This window comes from Clinocottus analis, unplaced genomic scaffold (genome assembly GCF_023055335.1).
Source record: "Clinocottus analis isolate CAN_PGR_092001 unplaced genomic scaffold, fCliAna1.0.p SCAF_3, whole genome shotgun sequence".
Lineage (NCBI taxonomy): Eukaryota > Metazoa > Chordata > Actinopteri > Perciformes > Cottidae > Clinocottus > Clinocottus analis.
The window spans coordinates 11,087,592-11,105,508 of record NW_027176042.1 but is presented as its reverse complement, the minus strand read 5'-3'; the positions used below and the strand labels follow the sequence as shown (position 1 = coordinate 11,105,508).

Below are 17,917 nucleotides of genomic sequence, written 5' to 3'. Positions count from 1 at the left end.
ATAGATGTTATGATAATTAATCTTGTTGCTTTACAGCAGTAATTGTTGTCACATTTGTCATTGTCTCATTTGGAGAAAGCACGATCATGTTTGTCTACTTTCGACCAAAAGACAATGACCTGCCTGACAGTGCAAAGTCACTCCCTTGGACAACTGACCTCACACTTCTTTAGGAGGCAAACATATAGCGATAACCTTTTTGAAGGATTTCATGGTTCTGCAAGTCCCACAAAGAACTGGAGAAGATAACAAACCAAGAGGCAAACAAAAGAGGCATTTAGTGGATTAAAAACCCAGCAGACATTTAGTTATGCTGCTATGGTCAATTCTCATAGATAAATGGTGTTTTCAAATTCCACCGTGACATGAAAGACTCATTTAATAGATAAATAACCAGTTGAAACAAAATCCAATAATAACAATAACTGAGTAAATAATTAGAAATTAATCTGGGTCGACAGAGCTGTTCAACTGTACCGCAAATGTGCACAAGACCCCATCATATGAACCTTTCTGCAGATTAAGCAATACTTTATCACTGTCTGACCGATGACAGGGAGGGGATGCTGAGTCACTGTCCCCAGATGATTGAATTACAACCACGGGAAGAGTTAAAGCTCTTTGTACTACAAGTATCCAGCCTCCTCTCTCTTCTATATCTCTCAAAGGTCAGCGGGGAGCATTTTATACCTCATGCAGTAAATGTTTTCATACTTCCTGTAAATTGATATAACTCTTGCCTCATTGCCTTCGCTCTCATGCAGAGTCTGTGCAGGTCATTTGCTCTGTGGTGTTTCTGATGGAACAATTTGCTGACAAGCTATTACTGCCTGGGCACATCATTTCAAGCCTCGGCATTGTTCATTATTGTCTGTGTGATAACTTTTTATCTGATAGAAGCTGTCTATATAATATATACACAATATATTCCATTACTAAATAGCTCACGGTTAAAAATAAATGATGTAAAACAGAGGATGCAACAAAGCAACAAATCCTTAAAACATTTTCTTTGAATATTTGGACATTTGCCATCAGCAGGAAAGAGCAGAAGGTTTTATTCTGAAATGAGAGTATGTGCCACGGACCGAACATGCGGGCTGGACCAGTGCCCCTTGGTGAAAGAGACACCCGTCTTCCTCTCCATTCAAGCTCACTGAAAGTAACTCAACACTACAGACTACGTCAAAGATAGGAAGCAAATGGGACGGCATGGAGAGGCCCAAAGAAGGAGTTTCAAAGCAAAACGTCTGATCTTCAAAGCTGAGCTGCTCTCATACAGAGCTACATCAACAACTTCAATCCACATGAAGTCTCTTCTTTAACGATGCAGGTCAAAAGAGCAAGCCTCCATCAGACAGTTTCGTTCCTCACGAGGATAAAACGTGCGATCATTAAAAAGACATAGTTGGAAAAAGTCACAGTGTAAAGTGAAGCATGGAAGTGTAGGTGTGTGAGGTGGTGGGCGGGACACTAAGATTGGCAATGTTACATCCAAGTCAGTCGTGGAATATCTAATAATATAGGTCAAGCTGTATTTACAGTAATTAAGGTGTTAATTTACTCAGCGTTTATGCGCTGTTCAGCTTTGCTGTTCACCTTTGCTTTTTTGAAAAGTGAAGGAAAGAGGAAGCTGAACTGCCTTTTTTGCTTTTCCTTGGATGATTGAACCCATTTGCAGATAAGGAAGAAGGAAGCGTGCAGAGAATTGAGAAGAGATAGTGAAACAAACACAGAATGTCTTTGTGTGTGAGTGGGAGACATAAATCTGTTTACACAGCCACAACGTGGGGATTCATCATCCTTATGCGGACATGCATTTTACACAAATCATTGCATTTTAGGATGAAGACTTGTTTTTGTTTTGTTTTTCCTAATTGCAATATTTTTTGCGTGACAGTGTTGCATGAATACCGATGACCGACACACAAAAGGCAAATAGTGATCTGAAATATGCGATCTGGAAATTGGCATTAATGCTTTCTAGTTCTGATAACGATACATTTGAACACCAAAGCCGCGTTTAAATCGGCAGAGGAGCTCGTAATGTTTGGAGCAACAGCTGCTGTTGTTAAGTACACAGGCAGACCTGTGCCCTTATGGAGGTTTCATTGTGTTACATTGTGTTGCATCGAGGTGCATTCGAGCAATGTTCCATTCCATTATCCAAACGGCTTATCCCTTTCGGGGGGGCGGGCCCAGATGACATTGTGTGTTCACCCTGGCCTGGACAGTTGGCCAGTTTATCTCAGAGCCCATAAAGAGAGCGACAACCATTCACACTCACGGGACATTTTAGAGTCTCCAATTAAACTAACCTGCATGTCTTTGGATTGTGAGAGACAGCTGGAGAACAAGGAGGGAACCCACACGGCCACGGGAAGAACGTGCAAACTCCGGATCGAACACTGAGCTCTCTTGCTGTGAGGTGACTGTGCTAGCCGCTACACCACAAACATTACCTGTTTATCTTGCTGACAATAGTTCTAAGCAGCTTATATAATAAACAATGAAAACGACTAATGGTGGACGGTGGTGCTGCACGGTGGTGCATGATAATATACACATTTTAGTTTAATGGCCATAGGCTAATTAGTGTTGTAGAAAATCTCTTACATCATCGGGAGAGGAAGCTGAACTTGAAATTAAGTATTGAAAATGAATAAAACCCTGTTGGAATCAACAAGAGAAGATGTTACAACATCTGTATGTTCGGCAGTCTGTGGTAAGTATTGTATCACACAAGCTTCTCTATATACACACCAACAAGTTATCTCCTACGTGCATCGCACCCAAGGGGGCTTATGAGTTCGCTTTTAGACAGTTTCGATCGCATCCTCGGTGAGACAGGCCGCTTTGGGTAAGGCGAGCTGTTTCAATATGTTCCTGTTTATTGCATAATCTCAACTTTCTTTACTCTGCAGGTAACTAGGGAAAGCGTAGGCCCAGTAAATTTTAAGTTTTAGGTTCACAACAAAGACACATTGTTATGCATAATATGGTTATACATATTTTACCAATACATTAGAAAATATTCTGGTTAATAGTGAAACTGGATATTTCTTCGTGACATGAAAATGTTAGAGTAGGACATCACAAATTACAATACAAAGTAAACCTTCTGTTAGTAATTGCTTTTTCAGTCCACTACAGGGTGCTGAGTTGTCTATATGGTGCAGTCGACGTCAGCAGGATTGGACTCTGACGGTAAAACAAACACTTCCGTTTGTCAAGCGCATGTTGCCACATTAATGACATCTTTGTAGTGCTGGCTTCTGTCTGCTGGACTGACAGAATCATTTTGCTGCAAATTGAGAGGAACAAAGTAAAAACTAGATCTTATTCGATGACACACTTATTGACAAACTACATAATATGCTAAAAGAAATAACAGTAAATCACAAAAGGTTCGGAATTGCAATAAGATCGTATCACGACTGCACTGGTGGGGTTAAGGGTAAGTCTCCTGGAAATTAATGGAAGTCACGGTATTGACAAATGTCTTTTACAATATTGTATTAGTGTGTTATAAATGTGTGTGTGTGTGTGTGTGTGTGTGTGTGTGTGTGTGTGTGTGTGTGTGTGTGTGTGTGTGTGCAGGGATTCTGATAAATGTATTCTGACGGATGGTGTAACCCCCCTAAGCCAGCCTCCACCTCATCTGCAGCCCTCCTGTCACATCTGAATATCGAGGTCAAACCACCTTTCATATCTCTTCCACGCGGGGATCAAACACAGAAAGCAAGTCAACCCCAATCCTTTAACACCAATCCCCCAGAAATTATTCATTGTGCTCTACTCATTTAGTCAATGCTCAGAAAAAGCCTCAGTACATGATTAAATGTTTTAAATAAAATATTCAGCATCAACACTCCAGTTTCCCTTAAATTAAATTAGCAGCAGCCACATGCAGATGTTCCAGTATTGGAAATGCTGACCTTCGAATAAACCCAGCATGTTAGCCCAACTGTTTTAATGCAGTGTCAAAGTGCATCCATCCATCTTCTACTTTAATAAAAATTTCTCCGACATCATCATCTATCTTGAGTGTAATCACATTTTGTCAGGTTGTTTCAGGTGTGAATCACAACTTGATCTATGATTCATCCCAACCTCTTCCATCTCATATCATGGCTGAAACACAGATCAGCAACATGGAGGTGAGCAACTGAAACACTGTCACGGGGTTTCAGTGAAAATGCTGTTGTATTGTTGTCTAAGTCTAATTCCCCTTGCAGCTGTGCAAAATTGCTTCCAACGATGGGTAAATAACAGATGTTTTTTAAGAGACACCACAGGAAAACAGTGGTGTCATTGAGCGTTACAGCACATTTACATGTCTATCTCTAGATTAAATGTCCATCACTCAATTGCATTGCCTGAGTTACATCATAAGGCTTTATGCAGGCTATTTTCAGCATTTGAAAACGGGTCAAATATGGCTTGCACTACAACAACACCTTTCTGAAAGATTACAGGACTTGAATGTGACCATAATTGAGAAATTATGAGGCATTATTTCCTGGGAGAGACTTCATTTTGTCTCTTTGTGCATATGATGAAAGGGACTTGTGTACTCCAGTACTATAGCCTGCTATTCTTGAGTGTTTCCATTTGATGCCACTTTAAGACTTTTTCTCGCTTTACGGCATTCATTTGAGAGATAAGGATTTGTATTGTGTTGTATTAAGAAAGAGACAAAGTGAGCACATGGGCCCACATGTGTGGCCTCTATGTCCAATGCAGTGAGAGTGGCATCACAATCAAATCATTCAAATGTGCTTCACCACGAGCTAACCTTAATCACTGGTCATGAATTGATGTGTCACTGCCTCAAATCTATATAATATTCACTAACATATTTTCTGCAGAGCAATTCTGCTTTGCTTGTAATACGTCTTGACATTGCTTTGTTGTAACTTTTACATAAAAGAAAACTTCACCTATTTAGCATTAAGCTCTAATAAAAAATAAAGTATCACAGTAATCTTTTTTTTATGTTGCGTAGATGCTTAACGAGAGATATTGTCTTTTTTATTCCATGCAGTCTTCCTCTTTGTACAAAATGTGGCGCCAATATTATCCCCAAAACAACCAGATTGTTGAGTCTCCACTGCAGCATAAGGCAGTGTGTGGGTTAACATAAACACTTTGTCTCAGACAAAGTGCACACAGTTTTCAAAATACAATTCAGTAATATTGTTTGTAATATTTGTCTTTTTTGCCATGCTATAAAATTAACATACAGCAACAAATGGCTTCTTTTTGGTGTGCAGCCATTTCATATCCAGGAAGCCCATCTGGCACAGACTTTGTTTGTCTTCCACTGTTTAATATACAAATGCTTAATGCATCTTTTTGCAATGAGAAGCAGTGAATTGTTAATCTTTGCATCCGTTTGTACCTGTCACTCAAAAAATCTTGGCGCCCAGCGTTAAAGTAGGAGCCAGAATAAAAAACTATTTCAGGCAAATATGTATATCACATAGGTGAGAATACATGTTTTCATTTAGATATTTATTCACAAAAATCTACATTTCATATTTCCACCTATACATGCTCAGCCCTAACAGTGATGGGATTTTTTAGTTTTGTGTCGGCAGGAAGACTAAATGTGTTATCATTAACGTTATTTCATTTACCATATGAAAGTACTAATGTTGTTTCAAAGACAATTAGGCCTCTTACTGAGTGCTGGCAAATACTGAGACCCCACCATGAAGAACACTGCTGCTTCTTCTGGCCGTGACATTTTTATTTTGTTACATACAAGCACAACTGTCACTTATCAGCTGGATCAGCTGGATGTAACCCTCTGTCAGAATAAATATATCAGCTGTCTGAACCTGGAAGACAGGTAATTCTGAGGAAGCCTCGAGGAGCAGCAGCCGATACGATGTACACCACGTAAAAACAATGTCCCCTAGTCTGAGTCCACCGAGGACCTCTGTTGCATATCATCCCTCGCTTTCTGTTTCGCTGCCAACATTTCTTGTCACTCCGTTGTCAAACTGTCCGTGGAAGGTCCAAAAGAAAAACCTTCACAAAGAACAAGGGTCAGAGGTGAATATGCATGCCAGTAAAGTCCCTGCTGAGCAAAGATAAAATCAAAGTCAGACTAAAGGTGAAAATCAACCAACCCTGAAAAGTTTGTCCCTTTGTAAAACCCCATAAAATCTAATGTCACCTTCACGGAAGATACCAGAGCACTCAGTTATTCTCAGCATGGTAGCATTTTATTAGACAAATGATGACACACTTCACTGTTTAAAGGACAGTAGTATACATTCAGATCAGGTCATCTGTACAGTACAAAGATAGAGAGAGGTGTTGGAGAGGTGATGTACGACATCCAGTCGTGTTGGCCCATAGCCATGTGTGTTTGGGTGTGTGGGTGTGTGTGTGCATGTGTGTGTGTGTGTGTGTGTGTGTGTGTGTGTGTGTGTGTGTGTGTGCTTTCTATAGCAACAATTCCTAGTAGATGAGACGCTAGCCTTATTGTGCTGGAGGTATTGATTCACACCTTAAAATCTTTGGTCATTCATGACAGCCTGGATTCCTTTTTTCTGTTGCTCGGTCGGTTAGAGCTGACCTAAGAAAGTAGAACCATTCAGTAGTTTTGGCCTCAATGATAAATGAAAGGTCACAGAAAAGCATCACACTTTCAACTATTAGAAAAAACTTCTGGTTCTCGTCAAAATTCTTTGATTTGGATTAGTGACTCCAGTGTAAACAGGCTTACTTTTCCACGTTCAAATCATAAGGTTGTGTACCATTTGCTCCATTCAAGCCTTGCGGCCATCTGAGAATTGATGATCAAACTGCATAACAGCCCATGGCGCAGAGAAGGTGGACGCTGAGGGAGTCGCTGGAGGTGCAGTGGGTAAACTCTTTAATACTGCATTTTGGCATCATGTAACTTCGTACGACACATTCCTTTCACGTCTCAAACATATTCCTTAAATGAGATAAGGCGTTGAAATGACTGCATTTGAGTAAAACTATCTTGGCTGCACTGTCTGTAAGGCTTCCCTCAGTTTTCTTACTCAGTGGAGAGGTGGGCACTGGATATACTAGGTTTAAGCAGCAAAAGGTTCCCATTATGATTCCTCAATAGAGTTTACGAACATTTTTTTTTTCCTTCCAAGTGGATGGATATGAAACGCGGACGCTCCAAATAAAGCCTTCCGGTAAACAACAGCTTCAACGACACCGAAACCTATGAACACACAAACACAGACTTCACTTGTCATATAAATAAACACCAACACATCACTTTTTTTTAGAACAGGACAACAACACCACGCGTCTTACATGACGCAATGCAGGGGCAGGATGACTGAGGTGGCTACAGAGACACGTGCGCCCTGCTGAAGTGTCCATGAGCAAGTCACTTGATCCCTCATCAGCTGCAAAGGGCGCTGGTCGGCTCAGTTAGACCCTTGTCTCCTTGTGTGGAGCAGTTACAAAGGAGGTGAATGAGCGATGACATTATTATCAGTACATCCAAATACGCACGGGGAGACAGGGTTGGAGTCAGTGTAATCCATTGGGTGTGAACGGTGACATCCGGTCCAGACTGATGTCTGCCTCGCAGTCCTCCAAGTCACAGACCGAGTCTGTGGCGATTTCGTTGTTGTGAGAAAACTGTGAAATCCTGTCAAACGTCTCTTCGTGCTCGATACATTCAACCACGTTGGGGATCATGTTGACATATGCGTTCGCGATTTCCTTGTGAGTGAGGGTGTCTTGATTGTATGAGACCAGCTCGTTGCTGATGTTCACCGTTTCCACGGGTGTGTTGGAGCAGAAATTGCGACAGCCCAAGAGGCTGGCGAAGGCCTTCCTGAACTCGGCGTTGAAGGCGTAAATTATTGGGTTCAGGGAGGAGTTGGTCCAGCCGAACCACACGAAGACGTCGAAAGTCGTCTCACTGACGCAGGGCAGACCCGCCTCCCGGTCAGCGGCCGGTCTGTCGCAGAACGGGACCATGCAGTTTAGGATGAAGAAAGGTAACCAGCAACACACAAAGACACCCATGATCACCGACAGAGTTTTGAACACTTTGGTTTCTCGTTTTATCGACGTTTTCAAGGTGTTGTGGTGTTGGCACTCTATTCTGTTTGTCCTGCAACTTTGCGCGTGCTCGGCCGCTCTCTCCAGGGAGGCTATTCTTCGTATTTGTATTTGTGCAATCCGGTATATTCTGGTGTAAGTCACAATCATAATTGCCACGGGAATATAGAAACTTATCAAAGATGAGGATATAGCATACTCTCTGCTCAGGCTGGAGTCACAATTTTCCTCTATCTGCAGACTCGTGGAAGAGTTGTGAGTCCCAGCCAGGTCTTCGCTGCTTGCTTTGTGCCAGTTTAGCTGGACCGGTATGAATGAAATGAGCACAGACAACGTCCAAGTGACACTAATCATAACAAAGGCAACTCGCTGGGTCATTTTCCTCTCGTAGCGAAAGGGGCTGGAGATGGCCCAGTATCTATCCACGCTGATGATGCAGAGGTTGAGGATGGAGGCGGTGGAGCACATAATGTCAAAAGCTACCCAGACGTTACAGAAAGTGCCGAATGGCCAGTACCCTGCCACCTCTGCCACAGCTTTCCATGGCATCACCAGAATGGCCACGAATAAATCCGATAGAGCCAGGGAGACGATGAAAATGTTGGTCACTTTGGTCCGCAGGTGTCGGAAGCGCAACACCGCGGAGCAGACCATGATGTTCCCCAGCAGGGTCCATAGGATGAGCAGGGACAGCAGACATCCCGTCAGCGTACGCACCATCAGATCCTTTCCCCCGTCCTTTGTTGCCTCCGTTTCGGTGCTGTTCCACATAATCTCTCCGAGCGGTGCCGGCACGGTGTCAATCCCCGGCACCGATGACAGATACTTCGCCTGGTTCTCCATGTGAGTGCTTCTTCAAGTAAAACTGCAGTCCATTGCTCCATGCGCGGACACGAGCGCAGTTATGAGCCATTCACCGTATTCTCCCCATTGACCTGCTCGGCTGCCTGCCTGATGTGGAGTGCAAAACGTACGGAAAGAGAGAATTGATCGCCTTAAAACTGTGCCGAGCGTCGTGCCAGGTGCGCCGAGGGGCTGAAACGCAGCACGCAGTGGCAAGTGCATGGTGTAGCCTTGCAGGTCCGGTTTTCTGACCTGGCTACCTCTGCGAATTTCTCAGTCCAAGGTAGCCTGAGCACAGCGTGGGTGAGTGGGGAGTCCCTACAGTCTAACGCGCACTAACCACTCGAGCGAGGCGCACACATCACGCCTCCTTTGTGGGTGGTGTTACGCACAACATCGCACTGCGTTAGAAAACGGGTGTGAGGAAGCCCGAAACCTTTTTGGGGACTACAAAGTGCGTTATTAGAAATTGTACATTAATTGACAGCTTTCTACCAGTTATGAATTGTCTATCCTCTCCGTGCGCTTTATCCATAGTTGACATAACGCAACACTGCAGTGTTAGGAGTAACAATGGAACGGAGTTGTTTGCTGTTATGCAGAAACAACGTGTATGTGAACTGTATGGACAAAAGCATAAGCAGATACTGGGTTTATTACATGCATTTTATGTGTTGTACTAGGTTTGCAGACATACCTATCCAAACGCTTTATAATCAAGGCGGGCTGTATAAGCACGCACATTCAGCCTAAAGGAACTGCACCGACAGAGCTGTCCATGGTGCTGTTTGTCTGTGTCGGGGCAAACACTCTCACGATTTGACCTGTTGACTAATTGCATATACGCAGCACGTGGGGCGTTTCCAGCTTTGACTTGTACAAGAAAACCCCTCTCTTCAGAGAGACATTCTGTGAAGGCACGGTCTGTATGTGTGTGTGTGTGTGTGTGTGTGTGTGTGTGTGTGTGTGTGTGTGTGTGTGTGTGTGTGTGTGTGTGTGTCTATATATATATATATATATATATATATATATATATATATATATATATATATATATATATATATATATATATATATATATATATATATGTCATGATGGATAAATCAATATTGTTTTCATCACTGAATGTTGGCGGTTGTGTGACCTCTGGCGACCGCCGATTGGAGGTCATAGTTTACCAACTTCACAGAGTGACCCGAAACAGGCGGCCACGTTGAGCCAGGAGCTCCGTGCGCTGTGCTTGGTCCGTGTCACAGCAGCAGCACCGTTTCCGGCTCCGAAACGTCACAGGATATTTTTAGATGTGTCTGCGTGCCTGTCAAATCGTTGTGACACTACGTCAAAATTAATCTCCCGACGCCCTGATGCCAAATTCTTTGGAGTAGGCTATAATATCGGGATGTCAGGAGGAAACGTGTGCGCGGCACAACATTTAATTTTTAGTTTATGTATACATTTTGTTGCATTTAAAATCACAGAACGATAAATATATATATATATATATATATATATATATATATATATATATATATATATATATATATATATATATATATATTTATATATATTTATATATGTTATTGTGTCACAATGTTTATTATTCCTTCTTGCCTTCATTCGGATTTTTGTAAGAAGCGGCCATTAATTAGGAGGTGATTGCGCAATAATCTCAGCCGTTGGACTGTCCCATGAACGCCTTTAAAAATGAAACATAGATACGTGGCGCCACCCTGTGGTGTAGATGTGTACTACAGCTACTGCCGATGTTTAACGACAATGGTGAAACTGTCAGCAAAGACTTCCTCAGTGTGAAGGAGAGCAGATGTGACACATCTCTTCAATGAAAAAAAGAAAACGTTTCTTTATTTCAATGAGCAAAAGATATACATCCATCACTATTGTACACATCATTTTATAGGAGCACCATTTTATTAGAATTTTACAAAACCGCATCACAGTGTCTGAATGATGATTTTGATCAGCATGGTAGTATTTACAAAGATACTATAATATTGTAGTTCGCACCTAAAAAACAAGGATTATACCACAAGTTGGCACATAGTGAGAGCACATACAGCAGATAGCACCAGGTTGAGAACTGACTGAAATTATACATTGATTTGATATACAATTGTACAGTACAAGTATACAGTATGTCCATATATATATCAAAAAGAAAAAAGTAATGTCACAGACGGGGATGATTTTTATTGCTGATCTTTCAGGTGTAAACATACAATCTCTGGTCTGGTGTGATTTTATATTGGTGTAATAATTCTGTGACTATTCTGATACAAGATTCTTTTTACAATATATATGCACCTGATTTTAACACTTTTCATATTACGCATACATTAATTCATTGTTATCAGAATATAAAAAGGACAATTTTTGGATAGTAGATTTGATATCTCAACCTGCACTTCTCAATATAATGTGGATACGCTCCAGTACAGTGCTACCTAGTAACATCATGTTGAGCATACCTTACCATTCAACTCGACAGAACAGATAATCCTCATACAAAAGGACTTTGATAAACCTTAAACGACTGGGAAAGGCAGAGAACTATAGTCCAACTCAAAAAGATTATTCACAATATAGTGCTAAGATTGTCACTATCTTTGTCGCTCAAGTGTTGCATACTATTACATTAGACTTCAACCACTAAGAGAATTAAATGAGAACCATATCCATATACAGTATGAATGCTTCACATGCAGAGAACATATAGGTCAAGTGATACCCCAATGCACTTGTGGCTCTGTTGAATACAGTACTAGTTGTTTTAGACTAACAGGTGTTTCAGCTGCTTAGCTGTAGTATTTTGTAAGTAGTTTATGATGTACTTTCAGCTACTAAAATCCAACGGTACAAAATAAGTGAATCAGGTTCCACATTTACACTTTACATGCTGAACCGGTGAGGAAAATCTACTGAAATGTGACAACATAACAAAAGTACAAAGGGCCCTTTTTGAAAAGGTTTTAAACCAAAAGGTCCTTGTCATTATCATATTTAATACGTCTCACATTATACAAGATAATTCCTCACGGAACGTAGGATAATTGGTTCGTCCCCCTCAGTTATCCCACTGAGGGCTCGTTGTGTTGTTTCTCTCCGCAGCTTGTTTTTAAGTCTGTAGGAGTGTGACCCAGACCGCCTCCGGAACGGCTGACCTGCGCTGTGAGACGCTTTCGGGAGCCAGCGGTGACAAGTGTTCTTGTGCATGTCATCTGGCATTGTCATGCATCTGCTTCCGTGTCAGACCCGGCGGAACACTTCAAACAGGGAGGCAACTGAGTGCATGCGGTAAAAAAGGTTCAAAGGAATGGCAAAATTGAGAACTGCGGTCCATATGCTGAAACCAAATGTCTCTTGTTCCAACCCGTTGTCGTATTGTGGGCGGCAGCCGAATGCAGGAAGGATCCACAGCTGAAAGAAAGAAATAAGTTAAACCAAAAGGTGTACTCAGTAGAGTGCAGATCTATGCCAGGTGTGTCTGCAACAACCACTGCTGTGTTGAGTGATTCAAAGTTTACAACCCACAATTAAACAACCCCCATATAGAAACTTACGAGCTGCGACGGCTTCATGAAAACACATAAAAACGTAATTCAAAAATAAGCGGCAATGCAATCAATTGGCTCAAAGTGAAAGGAATTAGGAACGTTGTGCAATCTTGCCAAAAACAAATGCACTAGTGAGTTTGTTAGCTATTAGCTGCAAGCTGTTAGCATTAGCATTAACACACTACAAAACTGTTATCCTCTCACTGGGGGGTTAACTGGATGAGCAAAGGGATGGGGGTTGAAGAGGCACTCAGCCATGTTATGACTATTGGCCGCTACAGGCCGGCGGCTGGTTAAGAGTTGTGAATGAGGAGTGAGCAGTCAGCTGGCAGTAAGCATAAAACAAGCAATAAAGGTGTTTTGAGAAAGTGTGAGTCACATTGACAACATGTTTTATCACCTGGTGAAGTTGTGAGCACACAGTTGCCTGAATCTGACAGATATGAAAGCACCAATCTGACTTTTTTAGTTCAGACACCGATACCTGGGCTTTGGGTGTCATCTCTTACTGGATTTCAATCCAAAACCAGTTAAATTATCAGACTCTACGCCTCACTGTGTGGAAGTGACTGGGATCATTATTCTATGTGTAAGGCAGCATCAGTCATGACAGTACATAATGTATACAGTATTTAAACATTGAATAGATTGGCTTTATTGTCACCGATACCCAATCCAGCTATTTGAGTCAGTATCGGCCCGAGTGTTACTACGAACAATCTTTGTCACATTACATGTAGTAATTCAAGCCATTGTTAACAAAGAAATAGGTGATTTAGGTTCTAATTTAAAGTAAGAATTCGGTTAATAAAATGCTTTGTTTTGAGACAGTAGATTGCTTATTTTGAGTTTTTACGCAACAGAATTCCCTTCAAATTTATTTTATCTGACCTACATTTAAACATGAAGTTGACAAGTACAAATGCCTACCGAAATGTTGCACATTATCAGGAAGACTGCGATGTTCTTCAGGATTTGCCTCTTTATATTCGGGGGCTCTTTCACTTTGTTCCCCACAGGCAGCGGCACCTCAGAGGGCTTCCTTGGACATCTGTACACCTGTCCGCTTTCTTCCTGTTCGTTCTCCATGGTGACACAGGTTCTGTCTGGCGTCTCGTAGGCCCGGTTGAGGATGCCGTCATACGGCGGGGCCAAAGAGGACGTCACTGAGAAGATTTCTGGAGCAGCTGGTAGCTCAGGATCCTCCCTCTCTCCATCCTCTTGCTGGCGATACAGAGACTCCACGACAAAGAGGTTCTGGATGTACTTCTCCAGCACAATGAGCAGAGAGTAGATGAGGTTTGTCCAGCGGTAGGGAGGACTGCTGTTGGTGCCTAACACCGCCACTATGCTGCACCAGGACATGAGCCAGGAGCCGATAGAGGACCCAAACAGCAGCTCTGTGTCCAGCTGTCTGGACGGGTTCTTGGTGGTGTCCAGTGGCATGTGGTCCGCTCGATATATGAGCAGACCTGAAGCGCCGGCAGAGCACATGAACACCAGCATGACAATGCCGTAAATATAGAACATGGAAATGGCCGACTGACGCATTTGGAGGGATTCTTCTACATGGGTGACGTAGACCACCAGGATCCCGATTGTGCTGGCCAGTGCAAGTAAACCCAGAACGGGGCCGACGGTCAGACCCTGCGTTTTAGTAGCCAGCCTCTTACGGTTTGAAGAAAGGTCAATTGTCCTTCCAATGTTCTTCCACATGACGAAGAGCATGGCAGAGACAAAGATGTGGTACTCCACGTTGAAGGGATAGAGATAGAAGAGGCTGCTGGAGAACATGGAGCATGTGCTGGTGGTGCAGTTACAGTGTGGCTCTGAGTGCACTGCAAAGAGATGAAAACAGATGCAAATTCATGACAAGTACCTAAAACAACAAATTCACATGCATCAATCAGGACAATAGTACACTGGCAGGAAACCAAACACATTAATATTTAAATAAACATAAGCATAAACATTGAATAAAAACACAACAAGTAATTAAACGTAGGAGCTCACATAATTAAAATAGACTGAATGTAGAACATAGTAATACTTGATTGTGTAAAGGTCAACGATCAATACACTGCACTCCAAAAAGACTGTTGTCAAAACTCAATGAACAAAAATATATTGTATCTGGACTTGTCCTTTGTATGTCATTTTATTTAAATAATTCAATATGATAAATATGAATGTTTTGAATGCCTTAGGACAAAAGTATTGTACTGATTCTTTATTCTAACCCAATCTAAGCTAGAATGTTTCAAGGGAACCCTTTTGAAATGCAGATTAGGTTTGTTGACATCCTTTTGCTCTGGTGCAATCTTATTTAAACAGGAACTGCCTGACAGACCATCAGGAGTCCACATATCCATTGACCAAGGAAGGGTTTCCCAACCTTTTGGCTTATTGTGTCTTTTCCTTTTTTTATATTTATTTGAATAATTTTAGAAGCCTGAAATGGTCAAATTAGCAGGAACTCACAAGAAGAAATAAAGATTAAAGGGTAATCTGAAAAAAATAAGCACAGTATCACAGAAACTGTATAGCAGAAATATTGCATTAACTACTGATCTACATACATGGGGGGGAGGGCCATTAAGTCACTTCCTTTAAGATTATTTATAGTATTCATTATTTTTTATTACAACCACTTAGCAACCAGGACGGACGCTTCTTGATTGACATTGTTTTGAATGTTTTTTTAATTTGTTATGAAACTTAAATGTGAAGTGACTGTAGAGGCCACTATTTTTATTTTTCACTGAAGTGGGACTTAAAATCAAACGTCTGCCCATCGTGTTTAATGGGCCATATTGATCACTGCTATTCTACTCATTTTATTTGGAAATTTCTCTCAGTCGGTAAATGTCTGAGCCTCTGAGATGCTGATGACAAAGCAGTTTCTATACTTTCTCCATGTCAAGGCCACCACGACACGCTATGGTAATGCTGATGCCCTCTTGAGACCATCTCAACAAAACCTTACCGTGTGCCCCGCTCACCCCCTCCCACCCCTCACCCCCCAAAGGCCACCACTACGGTACTGCAGCCTTTAATTAAAAAGTCAGGGTGCAGCCAGCCTCACAGTCAGCCGGATATGAGGAGGAGCAGTCGAACCCCCCAACCCTGGGCTTAGATGTATCAGTTACTGTAATTGCAGCACCCTTGGGAGTTAGCAGCCTGGGGACAAAGCCGACTAAGGTCAAGCGGGGGGTTGCCAAGGAGGGTGGTGGTGGCTGAAGTGTGGGGAAAGGGCCGGGGAGGGGGCCTCAGCACTAGCAACACTGTGTGTCCACTGAAACCTAATAGAGAAACGTTCGACACAAACAAGACCCGCTGGCCTGCCGAGCTAACCTCCCTTCCCCTTGCAGAAACCGACTCTACTTCCTTTTTCTTTCTTTCTTTGTACTTGTCTTCTAGGTGCAAGCCAGCAATCAACCCCTTGGCCCTTACCAATAGTGAGGTTTCCGTAGCCCAGGGCAGAGAGTCTTCTCTTATGGTTGTTTAAGAAGTGCTCGGCTTCTGACATCACACCGTTGCACCAGAGGAGGAGGTTGGTAAAGACTGCATGGATTACACCGAATCTGAAGGGAAAAAACGTTGAAAACCAGGTTGATGAGCGGTCAACTAGCATGATGCCGTGTTATGAAACACTAGGTTGTAGTCACTGGTGAAATGTATTTTATGACTGGTTTCTTTATAAAATCACACATATGTTGCTTACCTCTCAAATGTTTCAAAGCTCTTGATGACATCTTTGATGTGAAACCAGAGAAAATGCACCTAAACCAAAAACATTTATTTTTTTAAAGAAAGACAAAACATTATTCAAAATATCTTTCAATGATACTTCATGTACAGCATAATCGACTTCAGAATCTTTGAAATCCCTTCATCAGTAGGATTTTGTTAGTTACACTCAAATAACACGGACAATGACAGGATTATATTGTTGCAGCAACTCTGAGCTCGCCTCAACAACAAAGAGCACATTATTCAAAGACCTACCTGGTTAAGTGGTGCACAGAAGCAGGAAAAAAAAGCACTGAAAGATTATCACTTTATTGAAATTAAAGTTGGGTTGTAAACCTACCTGTGCTATGGTGTGCGTTGCATGGATGACAGGATATACCCCGAGCACCGCCGACACACACGACTGATAGCCAACATAATAGCCGATTCGGAACGCGTCCATAATCAGTGAGAGAAGTGCAAGGAGAGTCAAACCACCTACGGAGAAAAAAGAAATAAAGATCAAGTTATTACTGCCACACTTTGGCTCTATATCCAACACACCCTGGACATGTTTCTTCAAACTGATAAACACAAATCATTGTAAATATTATGGTTATGGATCCCTAAAAAGAAATACCATCTGCCACCTCAAAACGCATGGAAGGAAACATCTGTTTGACATTTTATACATACATCTCGCGCGTAATTCTCACCTCTTATCCAGCATGTGGTGGCGTGGACGTCTTTCTCGGTTCGCGTATTCTTCTGCCTGTCTCGCACAAGGATGTACCACATCATCCAGATCAGCTGGAGGATCATGAGGCAGGTGACAAAGGACAGCAGGTGCTCTTCCTTGACAGAGGGGCCATGGTGCGCAATAGCCAGCATCAACGCCGCCCCGATGAGCAGCACATTGGTCCCGTACTGGCCGCTGAGGATCTCTGCGTTCTTCCTCGGATAATCCCCGGACAAACTGAGTTTAAGTTTGGTAAAAACCTTCTTGTCGGGCTCGGAGCTGGACGACGAAGAAGAACTGTGACAGTACTTGTTTAGGCACATAATATCCAGGCCGTTGTGTTCCACCATGGTGGGAGGCATGCAGAAGAATCGCAATGCCGAGAGAAGAGTAAAGGCAGAGCCGCGCGCTATAAGAGCATTTGGGGGAGGCCAGGTGCCTAACCTGTTGCTACAAGGTGGGGATTCAGGCGAATAGGTACCGTGCCAAACATGCTCATTCAATCTTCAAGGTCCGGCTCAGTGGTCACGCATAGTTTCAATGTCCAGCCTCACTGAGGATGGACTTGATAGATGCCATTGTCATCTTGTAACCATGAAACTGAAAATTCTGGTGGTGTAACAGGCTCGCTGAGAAAACGGTAGATTGCGTTTCACTCTTTGGTGATCCCAGACCCCTGTCCTCTTGAAACTCCCATATGTTTCAGAGAAATCACTGGGCTTGCTGTGCCAACCATTCACTGCCTAAAGAAGCAAAAACTCTGAGCATGGAATTATCCACAACAACAAGAAGAAGAAAAAACGGGCTTCGCTCAAATCCACCTCTTCGGAGCAGCTGCCAGACGGTCTTTCCAAGTCTACTGAAATCCTCTTAGGGTGGCTATCGGGTGTTAAGCATACAGTCCTGGATGAGATAAAAGTGAAGATGACATTTCACAAACCTGAGATTTGTACAG

The 17,917-nt window shown here is 42.4% G+C and overlaps 2 protein-coding genes across 2 annotated transcripts; both read right to left on the bottom strand.

The window, feature by feature from the left end:
* Window positions 1-6,214: 6,214 nt before the first annotated feature.
* On the bottom strand, window positions 6,215-9,196 carry drd5a (dopamine receptor D5a). The gene is made up of 2 exons (XM_068594268.1): window positions 7,315-9,196; window positions 6,215-7,219 (listed from the first exon to the last, which is right to left on the bottom strand). Exon 1 carries the CDS (start codon window positions 8,917-8,919, stop codon window positions 7,537-7,539), a length of 1,383 nt encoding a protein of 460 aa, XP_068450369.1. The 5' UTR covers window positions 8,920-9,196; the 3' UTR covers window positions 6,215-7,219; window positions 7,315-7,536.
* A 2,987-nt stretch (window positions 9,197-12,183) lies between these two features.
* On the bottom strand, window positions 12,184-17,324 carry otop1 (otopetrin 1). The gene is made up of 6 exons (XM_068595087.1): window positions 16,940-17,324; window positions 16,585-16,721; window positions 16,216-16,274; window positions 15,945-16,075; window positions 13,422-14,329; window positions 12,184-12,354 (listed from the first exon to the last, which is right to left on the bottom strand). Exons 1-6 carry the CDS (start codon window positions 17,322-17,324, stop codon window positions 12,184-12,186), a joined length of 1,791 nt encoding a protein of 596 aa, XP_068451188.1.
* Window positions 17,325-17,917: the final 593 nt, after the last annotated feature.

What these genes read in the sequence shown, in the direction of transcription:
- drd5a (XM_068594268.1), bottom strand. Translation starts at nt 8,919, where the DNA reads ATGGAGAACCAGGCGAAGTATCTGTCATCGGTGCCGGGGATTGACACC.
- otop1 (XM_068595087.1), bottom strand. Translation starts at nt 17,324, where the DNA reads ATGCCTCCCACCATGGTGGAACACAACGGCCTGGATATTATGTGCCTA. An exon ending in AGCTTTGAAACATTTGAGAG is followed by an intron (nt 16,076 to 16,215) that starts GTAAGCAACATA and finishes TTTTCCCTTCAG; the next exon opens with ATTCGGTGTAATCCATGCAG. An exon ending in CTACGGAAACCTCACTATTG is followed by an intron (nt 14,330 to 15,944) that starts GTAAGGGCCAAG and finishes ATCTCTTTGCAG; the next exon opens with TGCACTCAGAGCCACACTGT.